At 37.8% G+C, this 12,638-nt stretch overlaps 1 protein-coding gene across 2 annotated transcripts in view; it reads left to right on the top strand.

Moving 5' to 3' along the window:
- EGLN1 (egl-9 family hypoxia inducible factor 1) overlaps positions 1–10,074 on the top strand; it is a 35,595-nt gene extending 25,521 nt beyond the window's left edge. The window contains exons 2-6 of one of the 2 annotated variants that reach the window (XR_007903934.1): positions 1,441–1,560; positions 3,588–3,724; positions 4,071–4,101; positions 5,047–5,114; positions 7,356–7,372. Coding sequence is in view for 1 of the 2 variants with exons in the window: in XM_051783474.1 (XP_051639434.1) it covers positions 1,441–1,560; positions 3,588–3,724; positions 5,047–5,114; positions 7,356–7,420 (390 nt within the window). In the remaining variant the exon portion in view is untranslated. Of the gene's footprint in view, positions 1–1,440; positions 1,561–3,587; positions 3,725–4,070; positions 4,102–5,046; positions 5,115–7,355 lie in introns of both variants that reach the window. The other variant, XM_051783474.1, reaches the window with a different exon arrangement.
- The last annotated feature ends 2,564 nt before the right edge of the window (positions 10,075–12,638 follow it).

Here is a 12,638-nt window from a genome sequence, read left to right as displayed (position 1 = left end):
CTCAGCACTTGTGTGTAATACAAATTGTGGAAAGCTTTATTTATGAGATTTTAAAAGCGGAGAGAGAAAGTTAAAATTATTAGTATAAAGCAAAAAATGCACTAAAACAGTTGATTTGAATTACTTCAATATACTGGTTACATTTTCATAGTTAACACTTTATTGGGAAAATATTTTTTATGTTTTGCATGAGGGATGAAACAGTTTGCAATCCAGGGGTCTAACTTAGAATTCTAAGTTAAGCAGGCTAAATCTGGACAGGAATGTTTGTTTTTAGAAGTTTTTAGTTTTTTCAGACAACAGACAGTCAGTGAGGTTAGCAGTGTTAGTAGAAACACACTTGTTTTGTTTTGTTTTGGGTTTTTTTGTTTGTTTGGGGTTTTTTTTAGGGTGGTTTTTTTTTTAAATTCATGTTACAATTTCTTGCAGATAGGATATTGTCACTGCAGACATCTGAGCACTGTGATGGCAGTGGGTGTCTTGATCTGGAAAACTTTGTTCTGATCTCTTTCCAAAACCTGAAGTAACTGCTGTTTCCAGCAAATGCATAAAGGTGGAGTGATGTGCTGTACAAGGAACCAGCGATGTGCTCTGATAGCTAATCAAGCTAATCAGGCTGTCTGTTAGCCAGGGCAGGTTTGTTTCACATGCACAACCGCATGTCTGAAGACTCAGAAACCATCTTGAAGAGGTCTTTCAAGTCAGCTGAGCTAAGTGCAGCATGGGAAGTTTAATACGCTACTGTACTGGGAATCGTTTGATGTCAGAAGGTTATTGCAGATTGCTGTTCAGTGTCTGTTTTCAATTTCTCACTTCTTGACTAAAAAGGATGTTTTTCTTATACATGTAGGCTTGTTTCAACAAAGGTTCAAAGACCTCCTAAGTACAGGACAAAACACAAACTCAAGAATGCACTTGGAGTGATTGAGTAAGATGGGCTATTGGTCTTGTCTTTAAGTCTCCTAAAAATAAAGTTTGATAGCATTTTTTGGGAGAAATTCTTTGAATTGGAAACACAGGGGGAAAAAGTACATAAAGGTAGCTCTGAACTCAAGTCTCTGAACCTGAGTCTGGAAAACATATCACAAGGAGAAGCACATGCTACTTAATTATATACGAAACATTTTTGTCTCTTCTATTTCACCGAAGGGAGGGAAATCTGAAGGATTAGTCACAACTTGGGAGCAGCCCCACCTTAATTCCATGCCTTAATTAAGTGTTCCTCTCAGTGTCTTTCATTCCTTTGTTGTTGACATCTGTGTTCAAAACCAGGTTATAGCTAGAAAGAAAACACAACTAAAAAAAATTCTTTGCCCAGTATTTCTAGTTTAATTTTTCTGTTGCTTATGTATTAATTACTTAAGAATTATTATAGATAAAATAGACTTTTCACATGCACACGGATAAAATTAATTATTGTATTTGTTTCTTTGACTGCAGGCTATGGTGGCTTGTTATCCAGGCAATGGAACAGGATACGTGCGCCATGTCGATAATCCAAATGGAGATGGAAGATGTGTTACATGTATATATTATCTTAATAAGGACTGGGATGCCAAGGTATGCAATAATTTCTTTCTAAACATTTTTGTTTGTTTGTTTTAGATATACTTGCTGATGCACCTTCGCTACAGGCATATTTTTTCATGTCCTTATTTCTGTGCCTTAGTTGTGTTCTTACTTTATGTTAGCTGTAGGTGTCCTTTGCCCCCTCCAACTCTGTTGTTAGTGAGAGCAGATAGAGATGAAGTGTTTATTTTCAAGGTTTTGAATTATGCCAGCAGGACCTTTTTGACAGTAAGATTGAAGGAAAGTAGTAAATGCCTCTCCTATACACAAAGACTAAATAAAGAATATATGAAACTGCCTTCGGTTTATTTGTCCTTACAATCCTGTTGAATTGCGAGTTTACTGTTAGATTGCTTAATGGAGTATGCTTAGAAATAGAGAGATGCTTTAGCCTGAGAGCATTTTCAAATAAGGCAAGTGTTACTGTCATTGCTACATCAGTGTAGTTCAAAGCAGCACAAGTCTTTGTATTTTTGTAGATACAGGGAGCAGAACAGATTTATAGCCCAGTTCAAGTGCTTTAAGAGTTTACTACAAAGGAGTATGATGAAGTAAATTTTTAATAAGGATTTTCCTAGAGATTCAGTGGGCTAGGTAGATTTGAAAAATGGGTGTATTGAAAGCATGAAAGAGTAATGCAAAGGCAGCTTTAACTGTGCCATTAACTATGGAGAAGTTTATTTTCATTGTGTGTAGGAAAAAAAAGGGATAAAACTACTGATGCTTCTATCACAGGTAGGAAGTATCACGTGGAAGAGCACTAAAAGCAGTCCGTTTCTGTGAATTGCGTGCAGCAGATATGGATAACACAGGCTGCAGCTGAGAGTTTTTATTTTTCTTTTTTTTCCCCTCATAACATACTTGCATGAACTGGTAGATCAGAGAGTTGAGTCAAATGGATGCACTTGAAGCTTTCTGTTTCTGACATGCTCTTTTCATGTCCAATTGGATCCTTCAATTAGAAAATAAATTACCAGCCTTTTTTTGCCGTGATAGTATCTTTGCATATAAGTGCACTGGTTGTACTGAGCATCTTAAAATGCAGCTTTGGGGCATTTCTGGTTGATTTATAGTTTCTCTCCTGGAAAAAAATTTAATACATACCAGAGTGTAGACGTCAAGCAAATTGCATTTCCACAATAACTGTGAAAAATCTACTATCTGGGTATTTTATTTATGAAGAAAGGTATTTCATTTCCTGCAAAATCTATTTTAAATTACAACTTAATATACTACCAAGTATATTGTTTATTGAAGAAGAAGCTCAAACTTTTTTTAGGAGAACAAATGTATCTAAATTGTCATTTGTTTACTGATTTAGAACACAATTAAAAAACAGTCATTTATATCAATTTGCCTTGTTGGTACTTGCACTGTTATGACTCTTATGAAGGCCTATGGTGGCCATCTATAGTTAGATTTAACAACATCAATGCTATAAGTAGGAAGATGTTCGCATGACTTACATATTTAACCCCACCTACTTGTGCTGTTTTCTAGACATACGTAGGTAGGCCCAACTGTTTTCAAAACCTGGAAGAGATTTAAATTGACCATCAGTAATACAGATTCAGGTTTTAGTTCGAAGTTTCCTACTCCTTGCTCATTTTAATTATAGAAACATTACATAAATTTGTGCTGCTGTTAAATGAAATAATACCTTTAATGGAGAAAAGTGAAACTTAGATGTGAAATACAATGTTTCGCTCATCTATACTGCGATACTTTTACCTCAATATAGAGATATATATCTATAGACCGTGTATGTATAATATATAGACTGATAGGTATATATTCTATATATAGACTGATGTTACCTGAAATTACTCAGTGAAAAATGTGTAGAACATTTTATTAAATGCATTGACAGAAAAGTCATAGATTCATAATTTCTGTAGCACCTGATAAAGACTTTTGTTTCAGTTCCAAGTGTCTTAAATATTTTCAAATCTGATACTTGGTACTTTTAAATACGAGACATTGTTCTCAAGCATTGCTTTTAAATACTTAATTTGTAGGTAAGTGGAGGCATCCTTCGGATATTTCCAGAAGGTAAAGCCCAATTCGCTGATATTGAACCCAAATTTGATAGACTGCTATTCTTCTGGTCTGATCGCCGCAACCCTCATGAAGTACAGCCAGCCTTTGCTACAAGGTAGGACTAATGGACTCTCTACTGCATGATGCCTGTTTTGTCAAGAAATGAGCAAATTCTAATGAGAAATGAGTGACACTGTGAATTATGACCTCACAAAAAGGTGTTTTGTTTTTTTTCCTCTGGGTGGATGATTAGGCTTCCTCTGTGCTGCTGAGTTTGTAGTGACGCCTTATCTATTATTTTGGAGAAAGGTGGGAGGACTGGAAACACTAGAAGTTGCTATGTGTGCTTGGCCCAACTGGGTGGGAGCACGCAGAGCCAGGAGCAGATCTCAGCTAAAGGATGTTGTCTTCATTATTTCCTGTAGTGGCTTTACACTCTTCTCCCTTTCCTTTGTCCTTAGGACCTTCCTGTGTTACTGGAAGATTGACTAGGTACTTCAGCTTTATGTCCCCTCTTGTTGGGAGGGACCTGTCAGAAAACAGTAATTTCAAATTAAGCTACCATATGCTAGTTTGGGAATTGGGAGAGAGTTATGGGGCAGAAACCACCATGGATACATAAATCTTTTGAGTATTAGAGGAGTTGCTCCCAGTCTGAGGCATAGGGGAAACTGCATATCTCCTTTGTCCCTCACTGCAGGGCAGTGGATGATGCTAAAGGTACCCTCATTCACTGCCCACATGTGATGAGTAACATTTCCAGATAGCATTAATATTTAGCATTGGACTCGTTGATCCAAGCTTCTTGTTGCCCATGTTCTGACGCATTTGGATGGCCAGAGGACTGGAGCTGTGAGATAACAGAAGTACCTCTGGGAGAAGTAACTTGAAACTGCCTTCCGTGCATCCTCTTGCAGCCTTTCAAGAAGCTGTACTGCTCTCCCCTCCCCCTTTGTGCTCCCAGCAGAGTTAGAGGGTGAAATACCATTTACTAAAACTCCTTAAAGTCTTTTCTCAGTAGCTGGCATTTTGTATTTAAATCCCCTACAAACAGCAGAAGAATAGAGGACCCATGATAGTTAATTGTTCCTTGTGCCAAATGTCCAAAAAACCAGGTTTTTGCATTGTAACTCAGTGATGGACTTGACCTAGTAAAAAGATGGGATCACAGGACAAGGTGGTATAGGCAGAGACTTCATTATGTGTGCTGGGCAAGAACTGTAATAGCAAACTCATTAGGAAAAAGAAGTGTAAACTTAAAGCACCAGTATCACCCCTTCAGTGACTGTTCAGACAATATCTACTAATAGGAAAAAAACCCAGAACAACCACTTGCTTTCTGAAAACTGTATTTTATCAGAGTGCAGAAGTATCATCTCATTTAGGTTGTGTTTCATGCCAAGTGCTTCACTGTTCTTTTTCCTTTGATTTCCCTAGGTACGCAATAACAGTGTGGTATTTTGATGCAGATGAAAGAGCACGAGCTAAAGTAAAATATCTAACAGGTAATCTCTTGTTAATATCTTCTCTATTGTTTGTTTTTTCTTGGTGATAGAATAGCTAAGTAGTCTAGCCTCATCTCCTTGCCTCACCCCATGCACAAACAGAGGGAGAAATCGGCATAACTCAGGAATCGGGTTTTACAGGGAAGGGTGACCCAAGGATTGAACTCCTAGGCAGAGATTGGGGAAGAAATCCAGGTCAGTGCCTGTCCTGCTCACACTTTCTCTGAGACCTGAGGCTGCTCAGTATTTTTACGTGGGGGACACAGCTTCCCCCTAGTCTTGTCTGCCTAATAGGTGTGGAGAATACTGCAGAACTGAGAGCCTCGAAAATAGTTTTGATTGACTGTAGTGATTCAACAAGTGAATACAACTTCACATGACTAAAATTTTATATTGGAGAAACAAAAGCCTAAAATTAAAATCTGGAATCAAAGAATGGAGTTACTTCCTCCATTTCCAATTTCATGTATCTAGCATCTGGTTTCCTTTTCTGGCTTCTCCCTCAAGAGGAAGTTGATCTAATTTTCCTGTTCAAATTAGCATTATAAGGAGAAATGGTCTAGAACTTCTGCCATGCTTGTAATTGCCATCACAATTTTGTGTTTGTTACAGTAGTTTAAAAAGAAATGAAAATTAGGTGTATTTTGTGTACCACAAGTGCACACATACATGGAGTTTTGTCAAGAGCTCTGATGCCAATGATGTTGAAGACATGTGCCAATCATTTCCAAATGATACTTCCATGCAGTGCTGTTAGGTGTCTGAAGCTCCTAAGTAGTTCAGTTCAGTCCCCCTTGGTGCAGCTGGTGACTGTGTATTTTGGGAGTGGTAAGAGCAGTGCAGCTCCTGCCTGGCTTGTGAAGGGAGCCCCTCAGCTCCAGCCAGGTAGGATGTCCCATTGCTCCGTGGCACATGCCTGGCAAAGCACAGTGACTTCTTAGGCAGTCAGGAGTGACAGATAACGCCTTCCTCTCTCCACAAGAAGCCTTTCTATCTCTGAGCTGGCCTTCATGTCACAAATGTGTGACGGTGCAGCTCCTGGAGCTGGCTTTACTGGGTCAGAGCTCTGCTGTTGCCTCTGCACAGCTTCAGGTGCTGCCCTTTCAGAGAGAGTGCAGGGAAGTGGTTTGGGTGGGCTTGCGCCTGATGGGAAGGTGCTCCCTCCTCTGCCCCAATCCCAAGTGCCCTAAACTGTTGGCACTTAAGGAAGGAAGGCTGGGTTGTTTAAATTTCACAGAACCACAGAATCAATTAAGTTAGAAAAGACCTCTGAAATCATTGAATCCAACCTTTGACTGAACACCAGCAGGTCAACTAGAACATGGCACTCAGTGCCACATCCAGTCTTTTCTCAAACACCTCCAAGGATCGTGACCCCATCCATTTCCTGGGCAACCCATTCTATTTTTTAATCACCCCTTCTGTGAAGAAATTCCTCATCCTCCTTCAATATGGGTTTACCCTGTAACTGGTTTAGATTACCATAATGTTGTGTTTTCAGTTGTCATTTGCAATTAAAATTGTGTTCTTTGCTGTATATCTGTGGCAAGAATTGTGCAAGATGCTTTTTATTTTCTACTGACAATAATGTATAAAATTATAGAATAAAATGTCGTAAAATAGAAAACTTCATATTTGGATTAGTGTCAGTCTAACTAAAGCCATGCAGAATATGTGGTTTTTTCTTGCGTATGGGATATTGTGTCTGTTAATGTTTTGATAGTCAAACTTTATTTGTGGTGACCTGAATAGGTCAGTTTTTAGAAAAAGGACAGAAGAGGTGCGCATTGGTTGGTGGTCAAATGGAATGTTGCATTTTAAAAATCCCTCAGAGATTTTTTTTTACTGAGGTAAATACCGAGAAGCTCTGGATGTTCTGATACAGAATAATGGGCAGTATCCTCAGATTCTTAATTGTCCGTTCTTAAAGCTTACCTTTATAAGGTCTGAGATGATGAGCTTCAGAACTACACATATGATGTGAAGTATCCACTTCTCTGTGTGAGCAGCCAAATATGTGCTGCCTTTCGGAGAGGAAGAGTAACCATGGCTTGTTAACTTTACACAGCACAGGATACAGAGCATGTATACAAAGATACCTATCTTGCTAGATCATTTGTACTAAACCATCTTCGAAGTACTCTCTTAAAACTAATCTGGACAGTGAATGTAGCAATTGTAAAAACTGTACTTTGATAAATGCTGAAAAATAATACTGATTTCCTTTTCATATTTCTGCAGGTGAAAAAGGTGTGAGGGTTGAACTTAATAAACCTTCTGACTCAGTTGGGAAAGACGTTTTATAAGCCTTTGATTTAGCAACTCCCTGTGCTATTCTCCCTGATAAATCTTGATGCTATCTATTAACTTTTGAATGTGAATAACAAGATAAAGGAAAATCAACAACAAACCAACATCTTAATAAGGAAGCAAACAGTGTTTCAATGTTGCATCAAATAGAAGGTTCTTTGACTGCTGAAGCATTGTACTATGTGATTGTGACTCCAGGCCTGTGACTGCTTATGTGAAGAAGATAAGCAATCAGTAAGAAACAGCATATGCATCTGGACATAAATAAGTGCCCTACATAGAATTTGTCCATTCTTATATTTTGCCAGACCTGTCATCCAGCTGAATCCATTTCATCTCTCCCTTTTTTTATATGGTAAAAGTTTGAATTTTGGGTAATTTTTGTATGACCAGGTACAGTTTATCAAAATTGAGTCTTAAAAAAAAAAAAAAGAAAAACTGAAAAAAAAGGAAAAAAATTACAGTATTCTCCAAAATAACATGGATCTATTTTTGTAAAACTGTTCATACTGTTCTCCTCTGCCATGAAAGACCTAATTTAATGTAAGGGTTGCCAGTAACTGATAATCACTTTAATTTTCTTTACACCTTAAGTCAGAAAAAGAGCACTTTAATTACCAGCTAAAAACCTGATTGTTTTATATCATATCTCACACTAATCTTAACTTTTAAAGATTGCTGCTGTATTGTTTTTTTGACTATGTTCTCTTGAACCTTATTAACAGAAGCAAATCAGTATCTCGCTATTAGTAACGTTGAGTTTGTGGTTTTGTATGTTGAATCCACAGAGGGGAAGTTTCTGTTTCTTCTTTGTTTTGGTTTTTTTTTTTTTGGTTAGGGTTTTTTTGTGTTTTTTTTTTTTATTTTTTAAGTGACTGGCACTAAGTGAACTTGACACTATCGGTTGCTGTCATTGGCTTTGGGGACCTGGTAAATACCATCAAGTTACAAGTATATACAAGGGCTTTCCTAGGCTATTAGAGGTACCCAGAACCTCCTTACTTACTTGACAGAAATTTTTGAGCTTTCTCCCTTTTCTAAAAAATACTTGCCACCCCTCTTTCCTTTGTATATAAGTTAATAGAATATCTAAAATTCCCTTTTTTTAATTTCCTTTTCAAATATTTGTGTCCCGCGCAGTCTGTTAGTTGACACCTTGATCTATTATATAGTATCAAGGAAATGGTCAGCACACTGAAGCTGAAGTGCATCACTCTGTAGGCTCCTTGTGCAATACATCTTTAAGTTTTCACTGTGCTGAAGGATTTCCCCAAAAAGGCACGGCCCTTTGACAAATACTGAGGTAAATATTTAGTAAGAAAACACTTACTTTCTATTACATTGTTTTCATTTTATCAAGGAGAGGGGGCATCACAGAGTAAAAGTGAGATGTGCAGAAACTTCGATATTCTTATTTTTAAGAAATTGATATTTTGGACACTGATTTTTTTTTTTCTTCTTCTTCTTCTTTCCTTTATTTTTTCTGAGCTTTAAAAGCTTGAGAAAACAAAAGCAAACCTATCAAAAACAGCATTCATATTTACAGGAGTTTTGGGGTTGATCAGCTTACCCACTGCAGTTTTCTATCTGTTCCTTATTTCCTTACTTAGCCAAAACAATGTGAGTGTACAGAAATATTTCTGTATATATTACAACTTGTGACAGTTTTAGCATCTGTATAGTTTGTATTCAATTAGAAACCTTTTCTATGGAAAGCTCAGTAATTTTTTATTAAAAACATTACTATTGTTCATGTAAAACATGAAAAAGCTAATTGTTTAGTAACAAACTGACAGAAGGGGGAAAAAATTCAGTATTGGTATATCATTTAGGAGAACCAACAGAAATCCCAGTTTTGTTTTGATTTCGCTTTTCCTTTTTTTAGTAAGTTCTTGCCCTGTACAGTTCTCTTCGTCTTTCCTCTTTTCTTCCCAGAAAAACAGACAGGATACTTTACTGTAAGTGCCTCTGCCAACCTGGCCAAGGAGTGCAAATCTTCATTACTGTCTGGTCTGCAGTGCATTTAGGTTACTAATAAAACAAGCAAAAAACTCGCCTCTTCTACTTCATCTTCTACTTCATCTTCTTTAGTACTACTTTAACAGAGGTTTTTTTGTTTTTGTTTTAGAAATGTAAACATAAGCCTTTAAACTCATTTCAGTCCCTCTGTAATTCAAACTGCTGCAGTTAAACAGCGTATCAAATTCTAATTACACTGTAGGTTTGTGCTTGCCGGACAGGTTTAAAAAGTGCTTAATTTTTCACTCCATGTAAGTCATTACAACAGGGTCAACAAATCAGGTCAGCCATTTCTTCCATGTCCTTCAGAAACTGTTCATTTCATGTCGGTTGAATATTCAGTCTTGAGCATCACCAAGCAGGTCCTTGTTTTACAACTATTTTTTAAACTGTCTTATGATCTGTATGTGTCTAGTCCTGGTTAAAAATAAAGCTTCATAATGCTATTTTTATTCATGATGTTAGCTGGCTGTGAAATACGAGACCTTTATCTATAGCAGGCGAAGAAATTCAGGATTCATTTACAGGTTGCCTATAAAGTTGTGTAATTTCAAAAGCAGTGTTCATTATGAAAGAGCTCTCAAGTTGCTTGTAAAGCTAATCTAATTAAAAAAGATGATGTATAAAGGTTCTTGAAAGCTATGTGATTATTTGTAATCTTTGTAACTTTTAAAACTACCCTGTAGCAACAAATTTATAAATGCCCCCTGATTAAGGGGGTATGTGAAATTTTGGTTGTTTTGTGGGGGGTTTTTTGTTTTGTTGTGGGTGTTTTGGTTGGGATTTTTTTGTTTGTTTTAGTTCTTCTGTTGTTGTAGGTTTGTGGGGTTTTTTAAAATCAGAGCTATTTCTGCTCTGGAGAAGGATCTGGGTTTTTTTTCTCTAGACTGCCTACAGTTACCTGGGTGTGGTGATCATTTTCCTGATGATTTCCTCCCTCAAAAACAGGACCATGTGTGGGCTTTCTGAAGAGTGATGATGGACTTAGAGTCAGCTCTAGTTTTTCCACCACTTTTGACAGATATGTGAGGTGGAAAATCAAAGTCCTCTTAAAACAGGATTTGTAAGGTTTAATGGGAGCTCCTCAGTTTTACATGGCTTCCAATGAATTCTGTGCCCTTCAAAGATGACAGAAGGTCAGAACTGGAAAGATCACATCTCTGACATACTGATTGATACAATCAGACTGAAAAGGACCATTTCTGTGCATGCCAAATGCTTTGAAAAAGAGATGAGAATGCCAAGTGACAATAGCAAACTCAAAGTCTCAAAACTCCAGGAGTCTAGCATGTGAACCTTGCCTGCAGGCATGCACATAGCTGCATGCACTTGCAAATACCTAGTGGGAATTTATGAGTACTGAGCAGCAAAGACTTCGAAGAAATTCGTGGCTCTTACGTGGATTTGGATGTCATCTGCTTGGGGAGAATGGGAGTAGAGGTATGAATCTCTGGGTCTCCAATCATCAGGTTGTTTGGGGGTTTTTTCATTTTTCAGGTAAAGCTTGAATGTAAGTAATTACTGCAAATGCATTTAAGCCTGTTTGTTCAGGAGCTGTGTTCGCTCTGGAATGTCTGCTGCATCAGAGTTGCTTGACCTTGTGTGTTAGGGGTGGATAGCATCTGGCAGAAGCAGGTTTCAAGGTCCAATGAGGAATATGGGACATGAAAAGTGAAAATATGCTATAGGTGTCCACTTTGGTAGAGACATGAAGTGTGAGGAGAAAGAATACATAATGTGTTTGCCTCGGGAAAGGCAGTTGTTGATGCATCATCTATCCTTCCTCTTCATGGATGTGTGTTGCAAAAGATGAGATGTTCATAACTAGAACAAGGAGCTGGTTTCCTTGTCTGTATTCCAGTAGTAAGTTGCTGGATTTTGGGGACTTGTTTCTTTATTAAATGTGCAGTTTGGGATTGAGCTTTCGTTGACAATAGTTTATGGGTTCTTGTGGAGAATTTACTGTAACTACATTGTATATAATGTGGTGATAAATGCTGGCAGAGGTGACCGGCTCATTCAGCCTACAAGCCCAGTACCAGCCTCTTCACATGGCTAAAATTTTGCAGGGCATATCTCACATCAGAGTGGAGAGGGATGTAAAACACACAGATGAGTTAACACTTGCCAGCGTCACACACAGGCAAGTTGTACAAGGCACACTGCTTCAGGGCAGTGTCTACACTGAAAACTAGTATTTCTTTCAAATGCTGTTGGAGACGGGAAGTAAAATTTCATCTGTGAATATTCACCATGTGGATCCAGTACTCCTTGTGGGCCTGTACGTGTCAGTGTGGTTTGCCAGGGTGGAACCAGTTCCTCTCCTGGGTTTGTTTCAAGGGCTGATGTGGTTCAATTTTATTTTTGCTTTTAACTAAAATACAAATCCAAAATAACTAAAATGTAGAGATTTGACTCCTACTCACAGATAAAAAGCCTAATACCCGAATATTCTGTTGGGTTGTGAGATGGTATTTTACCTCCTAAAGAAAGCAAGGGTCAACCGCAAAGCCAAGCAAAAAAATTATCAAAACTATCACTGTCACTTCTGTTGTAAATGTGTCTTGCTTACATTGTTTTATGTAAGCAAGCTTTATAAATTTATTAATAAATATTGCATTATGCAGAAGACATGGTGGCAGACCTAAAGAACAGAAGAAAACAGATTTTGGTGCTTGATTAATTGCCGTTGCAATCCTAAGAAAATTTTTCATGCAGTAAGATAGAGGAAACGTGTCAAAAACCCCCAGCAACAAACTAAACACAACCACCCATAGACCTGGAAAGTGCAGTCTTAGCTGTTGGTGGGTGCTGTACCATGGGTTACTGGAACTGAAAGATACTTCAGAACTGTTTTACTTTGAGCACTTGGCAACATCTTTGGACATCAAGGAGAATATATTTCTTCAGGGAAAATATGACTCTGGACACCAGTAATGCTTGCCAAAGGGCCATGGGTAATAACAGTCTGTTTTCTGAGATTAGAGTCCAGTTGATGGTGTTCCCGATAGCAAAGAGCGAGGTTTGAGCTGTCACATTAGGCATATTTATTTTCCCTTAACTTCCGCTTCCCCAGCCACAACATAATAGTAAGTAATGTGGTGCTGGGCACGTGTTCTGCATAGTCATATTTTAATGAACAAGCAGAAACTGTAAGCTAACTCTCTTTGGTCCTAAATATTTGTTATATGTAGA

Source organism: Manacus candei, unplaced genomic scaffold (genome assembly GCF_025592945.1).
Source record: "Manacus candei isolate 608988 ecotype Guabito, Panama unplaced genomic scaffold, ASM2559294v1 h1tg000017l, whole genome shotgun sequence".
NCBI lineage: Eukaryota > Metazoa > Chordata > Aves > Passeriformes > Pipridae > Manacus > Manacus candei.
The sequence above is the reverse complement of the archived record's forward strand: the minus strand, read 5'-3'. Positions and strand labels throughout refer to the sequence as shown.